Source organism: Miscanthus floridulus, chromosome 8 (assembly GCF_019320115.1).
Source record: "Miscanthus floridulus cultivar M001 chromosome 8, ASM1932011v1, whole genome shotgun sequence".
NCBI lineage: Eukaryota > Viridiplantae > Streptophyta > Magnoliopsida > Poales > Poaceae > Miscanthus > Miscanthus floridulus.
In genome coordinates, this window is record NC_089587.1 from 56,553,833 (window position 1) to 56,574,779 (window position 20,947).

The 20,947-nt window shown below is 44.0% G+C and overlaps 1 protein-coding gene and 1 pseudogene across 1 annotated transcript; one reads left to right on the top strand and one right to left on the bottom strand.

Moving 5' to 3' along the window:
- The first annotated feature begins 10,625 nt into the window (after positions 1–10,625).
- LOC136469118 (putative disease resistance protein At1g63350) lies at positions 10,626–11,284 on the top strand (annotated as a pseudogene).
- Positions 11,285–13,080: 1,796 nt separating this feature from the next.
- Positions 13,081–20,420, bottom strand: LOC136472151 (uncharacterized). The gene is made up of 10 exons (XM_066469877.1): positions 20,163–20,420; positions 19,628–19,706; positions 19,410–19,504; positions 15,090–15,194; positions 14,910–14,989; positions 14,620–14,710; positions 14,439–14,546; positions 13,994–14,080; positions 13,730–13,798; positions 13,081–13,617 (listed from the first exon to the last, which is right to left on the bottom strand). The coding sequence occupies exons 1-10, from the start codon at positions 20,370–20,372 to the stop codon at positions 13,435–13,437; spliced, it is 1,107 nt and encodes a 368-aa protein (XP_066325974.1). The 5' UTR covers positions 20,373–20,420; the 3' UTR covers positions 13,081–13,434.
- Between the last annotated feature and the right edge of the window lie 527 nt (positions 20,421–20,947).

Sequence of the window (20,947 nt, forward strand, 5' to 3'; positions counted from 1 at the left end):
GATGTCGGGCCTAGATGCGGTTAAATATAACAAGCTACCAATCATAGAACGGTAGAGAGTTTGATCAACCGAGTTACCTCCCTCATCTAGGTCGAGATGTCCATTTGTAGGCATTGGGGTCTTGATTGGCTTACATTCATCCATCTTGAATCTCTTGAGAAGATCTTTTGTGTATTTCTCTTGAGAGATGAAGATGCCTTCTTTCATTTGCTTGACTTGAAAACCAAGAAAGAATGTAAGTTCACCAATCATTGACATCTCGAACTCCTTAGACATCAATTCACCAAATTCTTTGCATGAGTCTTCATTTGATGATCCAAAGATGATATCATCAACATATACTTGACAAATGAAGATATGCCCATCAAGCTTCTTGGTGAATAGTGTGGTGTCGACCTTCCCAATGGTGAAGCCCTTCTCAATAAGGAAATCTCGAAGGCGCTCATACCAAGCTCTTGGGGCTTGCTTAAGCCCATATAGTGCCTTGGACAACCTATAAACATGATTAGGATATCTAGGGTCTTCAAACCCGGGAGGTTGATCAACATAGACTAGTTCATTAATAAAGCCATTTAAGAATGCACTTTTCACATCCATTTGATATAGTTTCATTTCATGATGTGATGCATATGCAAGAAGGATACGGATGGCTTCTAATCTTGCAACCGGTGCAAAGGTTTCTCCAAAATCTAAACCTTCAACTTGAGAGAACCCCTTTGCCACTAGTCTTGCCTTGTTCCTCACAACAACACCTTGATCATCTTGCTTGTTGCGGAACACCCACTTTGTTCCAATGACTCTTGCATCTTTTGGTCGCTCTTCAAGATTCCAAACTTCATTGCGAGTGAAGTTGTTCAACTCTTCATGCATGGCATTGATCCAATCCGGATCTTTAAGAGCATCTTCTACCTTGGTAGGCTCATAGCAAGAGACAAAGGAGTGATGAGCAATAAATGAAGTAAGTTTTTGAGATCGAGTCATCACCCCCTTTGTTGGACTCCCTATGATGAGATCTTGTGGATGATCTTGTAGGAGAGGTGTATTTCTTCTATTGACCACTTGAGGAGGAGGTTGTGGAGCATCAACATCTTGTGCTTGTACCACCATTTGCTCATGGGAGATATGAGTATCTTCATTTTCTACTCTCCCAACTTTTTCACCATCTTGTGGTACATTTGATGAAGAAGGTTGGTTAATGACTTGTACATCATCTTCATCATCTTTTGGCTTGATGTCTCCCACCGGAATATTCTTCATAGCCTCCCTCAATGGTTCATCACCTACATCATCAAGATTCTCATGTGCTCCTTGGGAACCGTTAGATTCATCAAATTCCACATCATATGTTTCTTCAACCAAGCCGGTGGCATGATTAAATACTCTATATGCTTTGGACTTCAATGAGTAACCAATAAGAAAACCTATGTCACAACGCCTTTGAAACTTCCCTAGGTGTTGCCGCTTCTTGTAGATGTAGCACTTGCAACCAAACACCCTAAAGAAGGAGACGTCCGGCTTCTTCCCATTGAGCAACTCATATGGTGTCTTGACAAGGAACTTTTGAAGAAATAGGCGGTTGGATGCATAGCATGCGGTGTTAATAGCTTCCGCCCATAGAGCTTCGGGGGTGTTGTACTCATCAAGCATTGTCCTTGCAAGAGTGATCAAAGTCCGGTTTTTTCTCTCAACTACACCATTTTGTTGAGGAGTATAGGTTGCGGAGACTTCATGTTTGATTCCAACTTCATCACAATAAGCTTCTATGTTTGTGTTGTCAAACTCTTTGCCATTGTCACTTCTTATCTTCTTGAGCTTCACTTCAAATTCATTTTGAGCTCTCTTGGCAAACTTCTTGAAACAAGATGCAACTTCGGATTTGTCATGAAGGAAGAACACCCATGTATATCTTGAATAGTCATCCACAATCACAAGACAATAGAGATTTCCTCCCAAACTTTTGTATGTTGTTGGTCCAAATAAATCCATGTGTAGGAGTTCTAGCACTCTTGTGGTTGACATGAAAGCTTTGGTTGGATGAGTGTTTGCAACTTGCTTGCCGGCTTGACATGCACTACAAAGCTTGTCCTTCTCAAACTTCACATCCTTCAATCCTCTTACCAAATCATTCTTCATAAGCTTCTTGAGTGAGCTCATCCCAACATGAGCAAGTCTTCTATGCCATAGCCACCCAAGTGTTGTTTTGGTGAATAGGCAAGTCTTCAAGTTTGCATCTTCGGAGGTGAAGTCAACTAGATATAAGTTGTTGTATCTAAATCCATTGAATATCACTTGATTGTCATCTACTTTGGATACAACAACCTCCTTCTCGGTGAATAAGCATTGAAAGCCAAGATCACACAATTGCCCAACGGATAGCAAGTTGAAGCTCAATGAAGCAACATAGAGCACATTGGAAATGGAATGATCATTTGATATTGCCACTTTGCCCAATCCTTTAACCTTGCCCTTTGAATTATCTCCAAATGTTATTTTCTCTTGTCCATCTACCTCTTCATCTAGTGAGGTGAACATACGAGGATCACCGGTCATATGTTGAGTACAACCACTATCAATAACCCAATGACTTCCACCGGTCTTGTAGTTCACCTACACACAAGAGATTCAAGCTTTAGGGATCCAAGCTTGTTGAGGGCCCTTCACCTTCTCAACAAGTGACTTAGCCACCCAAATTTTCTTAGGCCTACTCTTGTTGGGGGGACCTAAGAACATGACTTTCATCTTTCCACTCGAATCTTTTCTAAGCATGTAGTGAGCATTGAAGGCAAAGGGTCTAGCATGCTTGGGCAAGGGTTGTGGTGGTGGAGTTTGACACTCATGAGCAAAGTGGCCTTCTTGTCCACACTCAAAACATCTCTTTGGCTTTGGCTTTGGCTTTGATTGTTGGTGTTGAGCTTGAGCCTTCTTCTTCTCTACACTTGCCATATATCCAATGCCACTTCTATCCATCTTCATGACGGTATTCATGAGTAGCTCACTTTGGAGATGCTTGCCTCTAGCAAACTTGCTCAATCCCACCTTGAGATGCTCTTTCTCCATCTTGAGCTTCTTATTCTCTTCCTTGAGAATATCATTGTTCTTCTCCTCCTTGAGTTTCTTGATTTCTTCTTTTAGCTTCTCATTCTCAAAGATCACCTCTTTGTCATGATCAAGAGTTTCTAGCACAATGGTGTTGTGACTTTTCATCTCTTCAAGATCTTTCATGAGCTTTTCATTGTCACTCTTGAGCTTGACAAACTCATCATAGTCATTGCACTCAACCACTTGCTTGCCCTTGATACTAGATCCATGCTCAATGCTTTCATCAATTAAATCATCACATGAGGTAGCTATATCAATCTTAACAACATGGTTAGTAGCATTATGTGGCTCATTTGGTAAGAATTCTTGTGCAATAATAAGGGTATCATAATTGATCTTTAGAGTTGTATATTCATCTTTTAGCTCATGGTGACTAGTGACAAGCTCATTGTGCACCCACTCAAGTTTTTCATTTTTATCTTTAAGCTCTTTCTTAGAAGCTTTGAGCTCCTTGAGTTTGGATGATATAGAATCATTTGTTTCTTTGAGCTCATCATTAGCCTTTTCTAATGTATCACACTTAGCTAAGAGTGAATCATTTTTAGCATCAAGTTTTTCATTTGTAGCTCTACTCTTTCTAATGATCTTAGTATATTTTCTTAGTATTTTGACAAGATCATCATATGTAGGTGAGTCATCATCATCGCTATCACTATCATCATCACTAGCATGTTCATCATCACTACTATCATCACTCTTAGTTACCTTGCGTTCACCTTTGGCCATAAGGCATAGGTGTGTAGAGGATGATGGCGATGGTGGCGGTGAAGATGCAAGATCAATAGCAATGGCGGCCACCTTTTCATCGTCACTCTCATCATCTGATGATCCACTTGATGAATCAATGTCCGTGAGCCAATCACCGACAATGTAGGCCTTGCCACTCTTCTTCTTCTTGTAGAAGTCCCTCTTTTTGCCATCTCTCTTCTTGTATGGCTTGTTCTTCTTCTTTTCATCTTCATCACTTGACTCATCTTTCTTGCCCTTGTTCTTGAGCTTGTCTTTCTTGGGCTTTGTGCATTGATGAGCTAGATGGCCAAGTTCGCCACAATTGTAGCAATCCATCTCGGAGATTGGCTTTCTTCTTGAGCTTGTGAAGAACTTCTTCTTCTTGCCATCAAACTTGATGCCACTCTTATTTAGCCTTTTTAGCATCTTGGTGGTCTTCTTCACCATGAGGGCAAGGCTTTCTTCATCATCTTCATCACTTGAGCTCTCATACTCAAGTCTTGCTTTGCCCTTGTCTTGACTAGCTTTGAATGCTAAGTCCTTCTCTTTCTTCTTTGTAGAGGATGAGCCATCTTGTGGTGTGATGTGCATGTACATCTCATGAGCATTGATCTTTCCCAAGATTTGTGTCGGTGTAGCGGCGGAAAGATCACCTTGATGTAGCACGGTCACAATGTGCCCATATTTGTCAATGGGGAGGACACTCAAGATTCTTCTCACAACGTCGGATGGTGACATTTGAGTAAGTCCAAGCCCATTGACTTCCTCTACAAGAACATTTAAGCGAGAATACATCTCATTAGCACTTTCTTTGGGAAACATCTCAAAAGAATTTAGCTTTTTAATCACAAGATGATAGCGTTCCTCACGCTCACTCTTGGTTCCCTCATGGAGCGCACAAACGTCCGACCATAGTGCATGGGCGTCTTTGTGGTTCCTTACACGATTGAACACCTCTTTGCAAAGGCCTCTAAAAATGGTGTTGCGAGCCTTTGCATTCCATTTTTCATAATTTACTTCATCGCCTTGAAGTTGGGCGGCATTCCTAGGTGCGGGGAACCCTTGGGAGGCGGCTCTAAGAATTCCAACATCTAGAGCTTCTAAGTATGCCTCCATGCGGATTTTCCAATATGGAAAATCATCTCCCTCAAAGATAGGAGGAGGACCATCCCCGTGAGACATCTTGCTCTAAGCGATTAAGCTTAAAAACGTGAGCACGAGGCTCTGATACCAATTGAAAGGATCAAGATGCCCAAGAGGGGGGGTGAATTGGGCTAATTCGAAATTCTCTTGCAATAAACAAATCCTACGGATAGCCCAATTAACCCCTTGTGCCTAGAAAGGTGTTTCTATTAAACTAATGCACAACGAACTCACAACCTATATTTCAACCTTACTCTAGCAAGCAATTCTATGGATGTAAAACAAGTATTGAATTGCTCAAAGTAAATACTCAAAGTAGGTGCTCAAAGTAAATAGGGAGAGAAAGGAACGCGGCGATGTTTTGCCGAGGTATCGAAGAGTCGCCACTCTCCACTAGTCCTCGTTGGAGCACCCGCGCAAGGGTGTAGCTCCCCCTTGATCCGCGCAAGGATCAAGTGCTCTTTACGGGTTGATTCTTCGACACTCCGTCGCGGCGAATCACCCAAAGCCGCTCACAACTTGAGTTGGGTCACCCACAAGCTCCGCCGGGTGAACACCAAACTCCCAATCACCACCAAGCCGTCTAGGTGATGGCGATCACCAAGAGTAACAAGCACGAACTCTCACTTGACCACGCGAAGCCTAATGAGACGATGGATGCACACTTTGCTACTCTTGATTTGCTAGTGAGGCTACTCTCTTGGATTCTCAAATCACAAACACCTCACTAGGACCTTGCTCTTCTTGGCACTCACAAACGTGTTTCTCAGCTGTTGGAATGAGCAAAAGTCACTCCACTCACGAGTGGAGCTTCTATTTATAAGGCAGCCTGAAAAACTATCCGTTATGAGCTTCTGCGGGGTGACCGGACGCTCCGGTCGTGATGACCGGACGCTCCGGTCAGTTATACCCGCGAACCAGTATTTAAAGAGTCGACCGGACGCTGGAAGGGTCCGGTCAGCACTGACCGGACGCGTCCGGTCGCATAAAACCCTTACTGGAACCTTACTGGACTCGACCGGACGCTGAACCCTCAGGGTCCGGTCGCACTGACCGGACGCGTCCGGTCACACTTTTCCAAGTCTGGACCCTTACTGGAGTCGACCGGACGCTAGCTCTCAGCGTCCGGTCACACGACCCTCCAGCGTCCGGTCACAACAGACTTAACCACCTCAGTCAAACGTACTGACCGGACCCTGCGGCCAGCGTCCGGTCGCACCGGAGCCAGCGTCCGGTCAGTGTTTGACCCTCCATTCACTTTCAACTTTCGAACATATGTGAATGAAGTTTGCTCCAAAGGATCTTAGGCATTCATAGGAGCTACCTAGAGCTAGTTTTAACAAGTGTGCACCACACCTAACTCACTAGACTCAACTAGGTCAAGCTACCCGTTCATACCCCCCTTCATAGTACGACCAAAGGAAAAACAAAGTCCTAAACTACTCTAAGTGTCTCTCCAACTCCAATCGACACTTAGAACTAGTCATCCTTAACCTTGTCGTACATCCTTTGAAAACCGAAACGATTTCCATCGTAGGGGCATGACAACCTCGATTGCCCAATCGATCTCCATTACCATGACCTAACTTAATTGCCTCTGCAAAACACACGTTAGTCATAGTAATCTTGTATTGACATTAATCACCGAAATCCAACTAGGGGCCTAGATGCTTTCAGCAAGTACAAGTGTCGAGTTGCAGTTAGAGATGAGAGATATATTGAGATTAGTATGCGAGAAAGACTGAAGAATGCAGCAGATAATTAAAGCAGTGATAGAGAGTAGTAAGGGTCTGATCTGTTGACAGGCTTGTGTGTGGGGAGGAGCAAGCAGAGTCTGAATTTTTATGAGAGGGCAGAGGTGTAGTACTACATCAGAGAGGATAGATAGACATAGTCAATGTAGGTGAAGGCCTGAAGTTTACAGCAGATAGAATGAGCGCTGATGAAGGAAGTGGAGAGATCCAGTGGTTGGCATGTGAGTGTTCAGACAGAGAAGTGGCCAAGGGGAGGTGCAGCAGCAGAGAGTTGAGTAGCATAATGTGGGCATTTAGCAAGATGATTCAGTAAAGGGGAGCTTAATCTCCATGAGAAGCAAATGTATGAAGCGGTAAAGAGAAGAATGTAAATTGGCAAAGCAGACATGTCCAGTGCCAGTGTGTGCGTGCATCGGTCATTTGTCTGATGGCCGGAGAAGCAAAATAGTTTAGCCTTGCTGAAGTTTGAGATGGGGAAGCAAAGTCTGCAAAGGAAAATGGTTCAGCCGTTTGAAGAGCAGTAATGAGCTGGTATGGCATGAGTAGTGATTAGTTGACAGTAGATATGCATGGAGTAGCTATCCTGAAATGTGCAGAAGTGCAGGAGCAGAGGCCAACTGTGTGCAATGTGCAACAACAGTCAGTGGTGTTGTTAAAACAAGTAGGCTTGCTGCTGCTGATGATTGCGAAGCGGGGACTTAACGGTGTCCAGCGATGCAAATTATTATGAGATAGAGGAGATGCCAAGGTTGATTAGCAAAGTTTTGATGCAAGACAAGTCAGAGAAGTCTCCATAAGACTGATGCAATTAGCTTGCAGGCACTTGCACATTTAGTTTAGTAGTGCTGCATAGAGAAGCTCAAGATCAATGAAGACACATAAATTAGTGCAAGCTGTTCACCTGATGCCTGTTGGTGCACGGCTCTAAAGAAACAGAGACAGAGCTCTGAACATTGCAAAGTATGCTTTCAGCTGTTCGGCAGCAGTATAGTGATGTTGCAATAGATGATTCGTAGAGCCGAGTGGACTGTGGCTAGTAGTTTATTCAGCAGTTATTCTCTGAAGAACAAGGCTGGCCCTGCTATGGTGAAATTCAAGGAGAGGAGGCATCAGAGATTGCCGTGTATTACCTGTGTCACTCAGGAAGCAGTAATAACACATGTCTGATTGATACTAGAAGAGCAGTAGCGTGTGGACGCTGGTAGTGTTCAGCCATGTAAACTTTCAGTAGATATGTGCTTTAAACTTAAATGAAATAAAAAACTGAAAAAACTTCTAAATAAATGTAGAACCACATACAAATACAATGCAATATATATATTAGAGAAACATATAAAATGTGTCAAGATTAAACATTTTGCAACCATTTTACACTCAACTTGTGGGCACATGATTTATTTGAATGATTATTAACTCTCATCAAGAACTAATCTTGCTAACAAATATCTAGAAATCATTACAAATGTTTAAGGTTACGTAGAAATGACGTATAAATAAAAATAAAATCGACCATTATTATTCCTAATATAAAACCACAAATTTCTCTATTTATTTCTGAACCATGAAATGAGCTACATTATTAACAATAAAAGATTAGAAGATGAAGTTGCTAACCTTTAGAAAGAAGAATACAATGGATGAAGGATTGAAGATCTTCTCAAGAGTTAGCTGGCCGAGAGCAAGAACTTGCTCACCCAAGCAAGAAAACACACAACCAAGAGCAAATAATTGATCTGGATGCTCAAGCTGGGGGTAGGATATATAGTGGGGATATTTAGTCCCGGTTAGTGGAGCCGTCTGGGACTAAAGGTCAATCTCTAGTCCCGGTTAGACCCACTAACCAGAATAAAAGGGCAACGCGACTTTTAATCCTAATTGGTGGCTCCAATCAGCAGTCCGGCACTAAAGGGCGACCTTTAGTCCCCGGTTGGAGCCATCCACCGGAACTAAAGTCCCCTCCTGCAAAAGCATGCGGGGCTAGCCGTTGGGTTGGGGATTTTAGTCCCGGTTGGTGGCTCCAACCTGGACTAATTCTCCTATTAGTCCCAAGCCCAACTCTGGCCGGGACTAAAGCAAAAAAATGGAAGGTCTGTTCTCTACTAGTGGCGTGTGCACTTGAAAACTGAAATAAGGGGGCTGGGTTTGATGCTCCACAGAACTGAAGAAAGCCCATGGTGTGCGAGTGTTGGTTTCCAGTTTCATTCAGTACTGGACAAAATGTATGCTTGTTTGTGATCCATGCAGCAGCATGCTAATGCTGCCAGCAAATTATTAATGGCTTGGTTTGACAATCTACCTGGTGTGTTAATTGATTATTTGTTCCCAGTATTCATCTATAGCTAGTGTACGCATTCAGGGAAGCAATAGCACTGTCATATACTGATGGCACTCATGGGGAACCGAAGGTGTCAGGGCTGTGCATGCACTCTCCATTTCATCATATACTTCCTGTTCTGATGGGCCACAAATTAAAGGCACGGAGTTTTTTCACATGGAATTGTCTTTGGTGTAAGATGAGAATATTTCAGAGCAATGGAAGCACACACACACGACCAAACGAGTGGAGAATAAGCAATACAATGCCACAACCTGTATACAACTTCACATGTTTCATTGTGACAAATGTCTGTCTCACAACTGTACTGGGAAAATTTTGCTAAGCCTTACAGTCCTAAGCTCATCTAGCCCACTCGATGTTCAGGGTAGAAGTATAAACAAACACCAGAAGTTTATTCTCGGTCACCTTCAGCCTAGGACCATCAGCAACCTAGTTGCCTGATGATTACATCAGTATACAAGCTTTGAGCCTTTGACAGAGACGGTCAGGATTTGGAGCTGATGGTCAATCATCTTGACCTTTTCATGCTTTGGTTGTTGAATCTGTTGGCGATGAACCTGTTGGTGAGGGGCATGTATCGAGATCCCATTTTCCATTTGATTTCTTCATTTCGCTTTGAACCTGGATTTAACCATCAAGGTGTTCACTGTGTTTGCAAAGTTACCAATCGCCATTGCAATCAGCAGGATCACAAGAAGAATGCTAAAATATCCTACATCAGCTTGGCTGAGTGTGCAAGATTAGCAAACTTTATATTGCGTGGGTCATTGCCAAACCTTGAAGAACTGGACCTCTCGCACACAGCAGTCAAAATGCTTGAGCTTGGAGAGGTGGTTGAAGTGGGAAATCTTCAGCGAGTCTTTTTTGTGGGATGCAGGCAGCTCCGCTCAATTTCATGGCCCAAAACCGAAATGTACAAACTAAGGCTGTTGTGCATTGACACTCGAGCAAGAGGAGGAGAGGTGGAAAACAGAAAACCATGGTCGCGTGATTGTTCTTTGATGGTCTACAAGCAGGACGAAGTAAAGGAGTATTGCCATGCATCTGTTGCCGTTGCAGACATGAGGTTCCTTCAGTCTTTTCCGTTTCTTTGGACAAGGGAAACATTCGATGTGATAGGTGGTATCTCTGCTTGTCATCTACTAACAATGATGATGGAAGTAGAAGCTACCACAAGGACAAGACAGACCGCCCTTCTACCACAAGGACTGTTCGCTTGGCTGATAAACCATGGCTGAAAGTATTGTTGACTGATTTGTTGTGAGAGAAAAATACTGTTCGTTGGCTGAAAAAGTCCCTCCCTGCCAAAGTCATTAACTTACCATGATGTCAGCACTGATCAGATATCTGGAAAGATCAAAGTCAGCAGCAGCAGCTCCTCGACGCAATTTCTGCCACTAGACTTGCACACGGAGATTGGCGAGGGAATCAGGGATGTCACCGACAAGGCCAGCACACGGGCAAGGGATGCAATACGTAATGTGGTGAACAGGGTGCAGTCATTGCACGTGTATGACGGTTCCTCCATCACCACTATTGCGCATCAACACATTTTTAGGGAAATGACATTTGGTGGACTTGATGGCCCAGTAATAAATGTGCTCAAGTGGTGCCGCGTGGAACGATGCCCAAAGTTGGATACTGTCTTCGCCACTAACTATTACTGGGAATGTTCTCTCACTTGGAAAACTTTTGGGCGGCTCATCTCTTGATGGCCCGTTCTATTTGGAGCGGACCAAGAAATCCAAGAGTGAATCCATATTCGTTTTCATTTACACAACTGCGGGCTATTCATCTGCACTACTGCCTCAGGCTCAGATATGTCCTCCCGATGGCATCAAACAATACCTTATCCAAGGTGTTAGAGACCCTCCACATACACTGCTGTGGTGATCTCAAGCAGGTGTTCCTCATGGAGCAAGAGTTCCTAGAGAAAATAGCGGCCAACCATGAAAAAGGCATGCTGGGATTTCCAAACCTCAAGAGCCTATACCTGTATGATCTCATCAGTTTGCAACAGATCTGTGAGGCAAAGATGTTTGCTCCCAAGCTCGAGACCATCTATATCAGAGGCTGCTGGGGTCTGAGACGTCTACCGGCCACTGACAGTCGCCGCCGCCAAGATGGCCGCCCTGTGGCCGTGGACTGCGAGAAGGATTGGCGGGACAAGCTGGAGTGGGATGAGATGGAGTCTGCACCCCCGCCCCCTAGCCAGATGTAATCACCTACATGGTGCTGGCTTGCTTCTCCTGGTACGTACACACATGATCGAGCAACTTCCTCCCCTTAATTATTTGTAGTGATTTATTTCAAGTTATTTTCGTTTCATGTTCTGTGTACTGATGTTGGATTGGATCACTCTCTGTGGATTAATCTGGTGTTGGATCGACGGGATGATGACAGACAGTGTTTTCTTCTCTGTCATTGAGTGCTGCTTCGGGTGTATATGTGTGTGCTTGCCAAGTCTTCGGTGTGTTTTCTCAAGAATGAATAAATGGCTTAGTTCCTGATGATGCTAGCTACCTACATCGGTGTGTCTGTGGTTGATACTACCTACTATGTGTGAATTGGTGCTGGCTGCTTCCTTCTCCTGGTACGTACACGCATGATCAAACAACGTCCTCCCCTTAATTTGTAGTAATTTATTTCAAGTTTTCATTTCTTGTTCCGCGTACTGATGTTGGATCACTCTCTGTAGATTAATCTGGTGTTGGATCGACGGGACGATGACAGACAGTGCTTTCTTCTGTCATTGGGTGCTTCTTCATATATAGCAGTACTGATGCTGCTGCTGCTACTGTGGTCAACCATGTTGGTTTGTGTGCTTGTCAAGTCTTCGGTGTGTTTTGTCAAGAATGAATAAATAAGTTGGTTTCTACCTGCCTACTTCCCTCAACCAAGTTTGTTACATCGGTGTTGATGTGTGTGCTTGATACTACAGGAGGTGTGAATTTGTGTGTACATGTCTCTCTTGAGAGACTAAGGCCCCGTTCGCTGGTCTGAAACTGGCTGAAAAATACTGTTCCGGCTGAATTGTTGTGAGAGAAAAACACTGTTCCGGTTGAAAAAAGAAGCCGAACAAGCCGAATATGGGGTAAGCCGAACATGGCCTAAGGGCGTGATTGGTTGCCCGGACCGGACCGTCATTTGGCCCGTCACGTATCCTTTAGTGCATTCGCCTGTGTTTGGTTGCTCTACTCGCATCTTTCTCCTGCTTCCTCCCGTGCAGATTCCCTCCTCCATCCCGCACGGCTCCGTCTTCTGGATTTCTCCTTCCCTCATGGTGCAGGATGACTTACACCCAGGATGCAGGGACCCATACGTCAGACACCCAAAAAACTAATGCATGCATGCAACCAAACACAACCCCGTCTTATACTGAACCAACAGCCAAGACAACCAAACACAACCACCTGCACGAGCTCAACCCGACTTCTTCGGTCCTGCACAGCCTGACCATCCTGGCTCAAGACTCGCTCTGCAACCAATCACGCCCTAACTGATTGATGTATCATTTTGCTTTGGTTTGGTTTCCTGGTTATCTGTGTGCGTGTGAGCTTGAAAATTGAAATAAGAGGCTGGGTTTGATGCCTCCACAGAACCCAACTGATGGTGTCAAGTGTTGGTTTTCAGTTTCATTGAATGTATTGGACAAAATGTATGCTTGTTTGTGATCCATGCAGCAGCATGCTAATGCTGCCAGCAAATTATATATTGATGGCTTGGTTTGACAATCTACATGGATTGTTGACTGATTATTTGTTTCCAGTATTCATGCGTAGTACATGTTTTGCTAGCTATAATAGCTAGTGTATGGGTGCATTCAGGGGAGACTAAGTAATAGCACTGGCATATATACTAAATTACTGATGCCATTCATGGGAACTGAAGGCGTCAGGGCTGTTCATACATTCTACATTTCATCATGTACTTCTTGTTCTGATAGACCACAAAGGCTCGGTGTTTTTTCACACAAAACTGTCAAGAGTGCAATGGAAGCACGCACCAACATACAAGTGGAGAATAAGCAATATAATGCCACAACTTGTATACAACTTCACATGTTTCATTGTGACAAATGTCTGTCTCACAACTATACTGGGAAATTGTTGCTAAGCCTTACAGTCCTAAGTTCATCTAGCCCACTCGATGTTCAGGATAGAGGTATAAACAAACACCAGAAGTTTATTCTCGCTCACCTTCAGCCTAGGACCATCAGCAAGCTAGTTGCCTACATGAGTATGAGCTTTGACAGAGACGCTCAGGATTAGGAGCTGATGGCCAAAAAAACACTAATGCTTTACAATGGTATGAACCCTGGTTAAACACGGGCAATGTTCATAGGATAAGCAATTTTTCCTCTTGACCTTTTCATGCTTTGGTTGTTGAATCTGCCAGCGATGAACCTGTTGGTGAGGGGCATGTATCGAGATCCCGTTTGCCCTTTGATTTCTTCATCTTCGCTTTGAACCGGGACTTAGCCATCAAGGTGTCCACTGTGTTTGCAAAGTTACCAATTGCCATTGCAATCAGCAGGATCCCGCAGACCACGACCTGCGACAGAACACAAAGCATATAACATGGATAAAATACTAAAGAAACCTGATTGCATTAGCAACTAAAAATACAATGGAATCCTTGTTCATTAACAGCTAAAGTCTCTGACCTGCCACTCAGGGACGTCGCCAGTATGAGCTGTGCGAAGAAGTAAAAACCCAACATAACCCTCAAATCCCTAAACAAAAAGGAAAAAGAACAATCAGATATTTCCTCCACCGGCCATATGTTTATGAGAAGATTGTAACATCATGTTACATGATGCAATCATGAACCAAGCGTACAAAAAATGATATTGGATATAGAAGCAAGGAGATAACTGGTAACTGGGCTGTCGTGTTCAAAAGCATTAAGCCATCAGAAGAAAGAATACCTGCAAGAGAAAAAGGAGAGGACACAACAGCAACAATTGACCTTCAACACCAGCTGTCTCTCCCCATACAACATCCATCCTTTTAGCCTGATGACAAAGCAAAGTTCCAGTCACGAAAGATTACTTTGACTGAATTAACTGCACAGTATAGGTCCATTTAGGTTTATCCTAACTCCTAAGTCAAACTTCAACTTTGACCATCAACATCTATTATATAAAGATTGGTAAAGCAAGATCAACATTGTTAGACTCAATATAAGAAATACTTTCATAACTTTTGAATCTAGTATTTTCAATATATATAAAAATTTACGATAGTGATGATCAAAGCTAAACAAAATTTGAGACCGGGCAAAACTAGATGGACTTATATTTGAGATTGGATAAAGTAAATTCTATCAAGACAATAAGGGTGAGATCCTCCTTTTTTTTGTCAGAATATTACCTTCCCCAAAGCAATCCTAGTATATAATCTTTGACGCTGATATCTATTTTGCAACATCATGACAAATCCTTGCATTATGGCCCAGCACAGAAAAAGTTCAACGCCTCTCTGTCAAGAAAAAAAAAGGTTAAGCACATGCATTTGTATACATTACATAATGAAAAGATAAAAAAATGCATACCTGCTTGCGTGCACAATTAGGTTGCCCCTTTATCTCCCACGTGAGACTTATAAGAGACATCAGCATGGCACAGTAGTGATGAAGTATCCACCTTAAGGGAGAAAACAACAAGAAGAGATAGTCACAATATGGAACCGGGACAAAAAGGCAAATGGAATAGTGGATAAATAGGTCATTGGAAAACAGAAGTTATCCCACATGCATTAGTTTAAAAGCTTTTAACCCACAGGTCCACAACACCCTTAGTTTCTGTAGATATGATTATATGCCAGAGCATCAGTAATCCTTACCAAGGACGAATATCACTTCCATTAACTCGCAGGATGTTCTCACGCAAAGCTAAACTAGTATACAGGAATAACAACCAAGCCTGTACAAGGTAAGTTGAGATATCAGTGTCTTTTGGCAGCATGAAACATAGGATTAATTCAACTATTGCTGCATTGCTGCAAGCCAGCATTAGAGTGTACCTGGTATAGCTGAACTGGCAATGCTGGAAAGCATCCATTCCATAACCATTGTCGAAGAAACAACAGAATCACCGGAAAACCAAGAAACAGCAAGGCAGTTCTGTCCTGGAAATGAGGGGGAAAAGTGATTAGAAACAAAATAAATTTTATAGCTAGTATGGATCTATCATCCAATCCAAGGATCTAACACTGATAGCTAAACTAAGATTCCTTTTGCAAAAGCAGAGTAAAAGGATACATCTAGTTTCTTATTTGTATACTTAAAGATGACCAAATAACTCCGCCTATGTTGTCTCAACATAGCAAGTCCTAAGCCCTGGTAAAGGAGGAGGGATTGTGATAGGCGTGGCGAGCCAACGTTAAATCTAGCCATTCTGATGAAGATGAAACCCGAAAGAAAACCGTTGGGGCATAATCCTCTTAGCGACACGCCATATCGGAACCCGGGTATGGTGTTAAATGGGCAAGGGCCAGGTCGGCACCCCCTTGGTGACGCGCCGTGTCGCGATCTGGGCATAGTGTCAAGTGAGCAAGGATCGGGTCGTCGCTTCCTTAGTGGCGCGCTACATCGGCGCCCAGATGTAGTGAAAAATGACCAAGGGTCTTCACATCTAAGTCGACGGGTGCGAAGGGTAAGGAAGCTAGTCGAACCAACTAGGAATTCGTTTAGGTGGTTGGAATATAGGGTCGCTTACAGGTAAGTTAAGAGAATTAGTTGATACCGCGACTAGGAGACGCGTAAATATATTATGTGTTTAAGAGACTAAATGAAAGGGTCAGAAGGCGAAGGAGGTGGACAATACAGGTTTCAAACTTTGGTACACAGGGACAGTCGTGAATAGAAATGGAGTAGGAGTTTTGATTGATAAGAGCCTCAAGAATGGTGTGGTGGGAGTGAGAAGGCAAGGAGATAGGATTATCTTAGTCAAGCTTGTCGTTGGTGATATGGTCTTGAACGTAATTAGTGCGTATGCCTTCCAAGTAGGCCTCGACGAGAGTGCTAAAGAGACAGTTCTAGGAAAACTTAGATGGCCTGATTAGAGCTGTACCTAGTAGTGAGAAGCTTTTATAGGAGGAGATCTTAATGGGCATGTAGGTACTACAAGCGCAGGTTTCGAGACAGTTAATGGAGGTTTTGGGTATGGTAGTAGGAATCAAGAGGGGGAGGAAGTTCTGGACTTCGCGGTAGCTTTTGACCTAATGATAGCCAACACTTTCTTTAGAAAGAGAGAATCTCATATAGTGACCTTCAGTAGCGGACAACACTCTAGCCAGATTGACTTTGTCCTCGCAAGAAGAAAGGACAAACGAGCATGCTTGGGTTGCAAGGTGATACCATGGGAGTGTGTTGTTTCTCAACATAAGTTTTTGATGGCAGACTTTTGTTTTTAGGTGCGTGCCCATAGGGATAACCAAGCTAAGATTGAAAGAACAAATGGGTGAAAACTGAAAGGGGAGACGTCAGAGGTATTCAGGGAAAGGGTTATCAAAGAGGACTCTTGGAAGGAAGAAGAGGACATAAACAACATATGGGAGAAGATGGCAACCAACATTCGGAAGATGGTCTCAGAGGTGTGTGGAGTAACCAAAGAAAGTGAAGGCGAGGATAAAGATACTTGGTGGTGGAACGAGGAAGTCCAAAGGGCTATTAAGGAGAAGAAAGAATGCTATAGACGCTTGTACCATGACAGGAGTGTGGACAACATAGAGAAGTACAAGGTGGCAAAGAAGACTGCAAAGCGAGCTGTAAGTGTGGCAAAAGGGTAGAGCGTACGAGGATCTTTACCAACATTTGAGTACGAAGGAAGGAGAGAAGGACATTTATAGGATGGCTAGGGTTCGTGAGAGAAAGACAAGGGACTTCAACCAAGTTAAATGCATTAAGGATGAAAGGAAGCATCTCTTGGTGAAGGAGGATGAGATCCGACATCGATGGCAAGAGTATTTTGACAAATTGTTCAATGGTGAGAATACGGACACAACCTTTCAGTTGGATGACTCTTTTGATGACACCAATAGGCGCTTTGTGCGGAGAATCCAAGAATCTGAGGTCAGAGAGGATGTTGAAAAAGATGAAAGGAGGTAAGGCGATGGGACCGGATGGTATCCCAATCGAGGTGTGGAGATGCCTCGGGGACATAGCTATAGTATGGCTAACCAAGCTGTTCAACCATATTTTTCGATCGAACAAGATGCCTGACGAGTGGAGGAAAAGTATATTGGTACCGATCTACAAGAATAAAGGGGATATTCAAAGTTATACTAATTATCGGGGAATTAAGTTGATGAGCCATACTATGAAGCTATGGGATGGAGTTATCGAGCATCGCTTAAGAGCAATAACGCGGGTCTCTATGAACCAATTTGGTTTTATGCCCGGAAGGTCAACCATGGAAACCATTTTCTTAATAAGACAAGTTATGGAGCGGTATAGGGAGAAGAACAAGGACCTACACATGGTTTTTATTGACTTGGAGAAGGCTTATGATAAAATACCAAGGAATGTTATGTGGTGGGCTTTGAACAAACATAAAGTCCCAACGAAGTACGTCGGGCTCATTAAGGACATGTACAACAATGTTGTGACTAGTGTTCGAACAAGTGATGTTGACACGGATGACTTTCCGATTAGTATATGACTACATCAAGGGTCAGCTTTGAGCCCTTATCTGTTTGCCTTAGTGATGGATGAGGTCACAAGGGACATACAAGGGAACATCCCTTGTTGTATGCTTTTCGCGAACGATGTAGTGCTAGTTGATGAAAGCCGGGCAGGAGTGAATCAGAAACTGGAGTTATGGCGGAAGACTTTGGAGTCCAAAGGTTTTAGACTCAGTAGAACTAAAACTGAGTATATGAGATGTGACTTCGGCACTACTACTAGGGAGGAGGAAGATATTAGTTTGGAAGGTCAAGTAGTGCTAGGAAGGATACCTTTCAATATTTATGATCAATGCTACAAAGAGACGGGGATATTGATGAAGATGTTAGCCATAGAATCAAAGCAGAGTGGATGAAGTGGCGCCAAGCATCTGGTGTCATATGTGACAAAAGGGTACCACAGAAGCTAAAAGGCAAGTTTTATAGGACGGCGATTAGACCTGCTATGTTGTATGGTACAGAATGTTGGCCTACGAAAAAATGACATGTTCAATAGTTAAGTGTCGCGGAAATGCGTATGTTGCGTTGGATTTGCGGTCATACAAGAATGGATCGAGTTCGGAACGATGATATACGTGATAGATTAGGGGTAGCACCAATTGAAGAAAAGCTTGTCCAACACCGGTTGAGATGGTTTGGATATGTCCAACGGAGACCTCCAGAAGCACCGGTACGTAGTAGAATCCTAAGCTAGGATAGTAACGTGAAGAGAGACAGAGGAAGACCGAAGTTGACTTGGGTAGAGGCAATAAAAGGAGACTTGAAAGGATGGAATATAATCAAAGACTTAGCCTTAGATAGGAGTGCTTGGAAAACAGCTATTCACGTGACTGAACCTTGATTGCTTCTGCTGGGTTTTAACTCTAGCCTACCCCAACTTGTTTGGGACTTAAATGCTTTGTTGTTGTTTTGTTGGTGTTGTATACTTAAAAGATGACCAAATATACAACGATCCAAGTAATGTTGATGGAATACTATAGCTGAAATTGTCCTAAAAAGTTGCTTTTCCATTTGCACAGAAAGAATGTTAATTCCAGTACCGGCATCAGCACAGCCCTGACAGGATAAACAGGAGCCCCTGAACTCACCACATATTATGTTCCACTAGGAAAAGTGAGGGAATGAAGAGGTCAAGAGGGATCTTGTGTTAGTCACTTCTGTAAACTTAGATAACTGGAAGTTACAAGGTTATAGTTTCAGAGGAAAATCAGAGTTACATTAATTCAAATTTATTTACTTCAAAAATTTATATTAATTAGTGGATAAAAACTCCCCCAAGTTAGACCACCTTGTTGACTGAATAACATTAGATACAAAGAGAATTATTATAAGCATTTGGTCGGCTGAGCAGCACAGACCTGTAACCTGAAGTCTAACAACCTTTTGTGCTTCCCCAGTTAGTTCCAATATTATTCAAATGTCATGGTAAAGATAAATTACACATTGTGACAGTGCATGTTTTCACTTCATGGAAGCTTTGATGAACGAACTAAAAATATCATTGTTCCCAAGATACTTGGATCAAAGAACAAGCCAAATTTCAAAACTCTAAATCAACTAGTGCCTCCAGCACGATTATATATGATTCACACAAAGTCCCCATTTGAAAAACACAACTTGACATTTTGAATACCATGAATAATACAGTTTGACACATACCCTGTAGCTATTGTACTCCTCCTTCACCTTGAGCTGCACCTCCTTCCTTGTTGCCCGCAGATTTACTGGTCCCAAGAACATCTTCAGAAAAGCGCCTGCAAACCCAACAGAAGTACAGAACATTATTACAAACAAAACACAGGCTTCACCCCCGAAAAAGAAATAAGAAGACAAAACCCAAGAACAAGATGAACCAAGCTTAAAACAACTCAAATCACCTTGCGTCTTGCTCGGGAGCAGCGACGCAACATCGCCATCAACAATGAGGCACGTCGCTCGATCCAAGTCCTCCTCAACCTGGCCAAAACCACAGCCACATCAACACGAGCAAAATCACGCACATTGTGACGATCAATCAGCGGCAGGCACGGAAAATGATGAGACGACGATTCAGGAACCCAAGGAACTCCAAGAGTTCGTTCCCTCTCAGACACCCGGACTACATACACAGCCGCATTGGCGCTACCAAAGCTGGCACTTTTACAGCAGGCCAAATCGCAGTGCTACAGAAGCAGATCTCCCCAGCGATCCCGGCGCCACCCACCGCCCCAGCGACGCAGCATGTAGAGCCAAGCCAGCAGCGCACGGAACCCTAGGCGCACCCGGGGACCCGCACGGCGCGCGATCTCCTCAAGCGTCTCCGCGCACCGACACGCATCCGCCGCCGGGCGCAGTCACACACACAGGGGGGTCGGGAGACACATGCGCGCGCGCACACACACAAAGAGCGCGAGTGCGTCGGGAGGAGCGCACCTTGTCGCTGTCGGCGTGCGCCGCGGCAGCCTCGCGCAGCCGCCGGAGCTCCCCCTGGAGCGCGGTGGCGCGGCGGCGCAGCGCCTCCTCCTCCGCCCGCGTCCGCGTCAGCAGCGCCGCCGCCGCGTCCTGCAGCTCCCGCGCCTGCTCCGCCGCGCGCGCGGCCGCCGCCGCGCCGTCCTCCCCTCCTCCCTTCCTCTCCTCCCCCATCTCTCCTCCTCCTCTGCTCGCCTCGCCCCCCTCTGTAGCGCGAGCGGCTGCTCTGTCTATAGGGGCCGCGGGAGTGCGAGGCAGACGCACGCGGCTGGAGGCTGACCGGCGGGCCCCACGGCTCGTGGGTGGGAGGAGGTGGGTTGGTGTCGTGGTGATTTGGTTTGTGCTCTGCTGAGCTTTTTGTTTAATGGAGTGTGTGAATGCGATTAGATTTGGCAGCATTTAAACCAGGGGATGTAGATGTGGTAGATTTGAATGGGATTCGTGTGATTTTGGCCTCTTGCACTGGCCTTTTTAAGGGGGTTTGTTCGGCTTTTAGGGCTTTTTTCTAGGCTTTGGTTTACTTGTGGGGAATGAGGAGAGTACGTGTGGCCGATTTTTTGGTCGGTTTTGTGGGATGTGTCATCATGGTTTAACTTTTAAGAGAATTGTCGTGTTTTTGTGTATGGTATATGATGCACGTCATCACATAAGTTTAAATGCTTTGCGCTTTAGGTTGACGTGTTATTTGTGTTTTTCTGATCATATGTGTATCAAATTAATACAAGTTTGATAAATTTTTTAGGTGATAC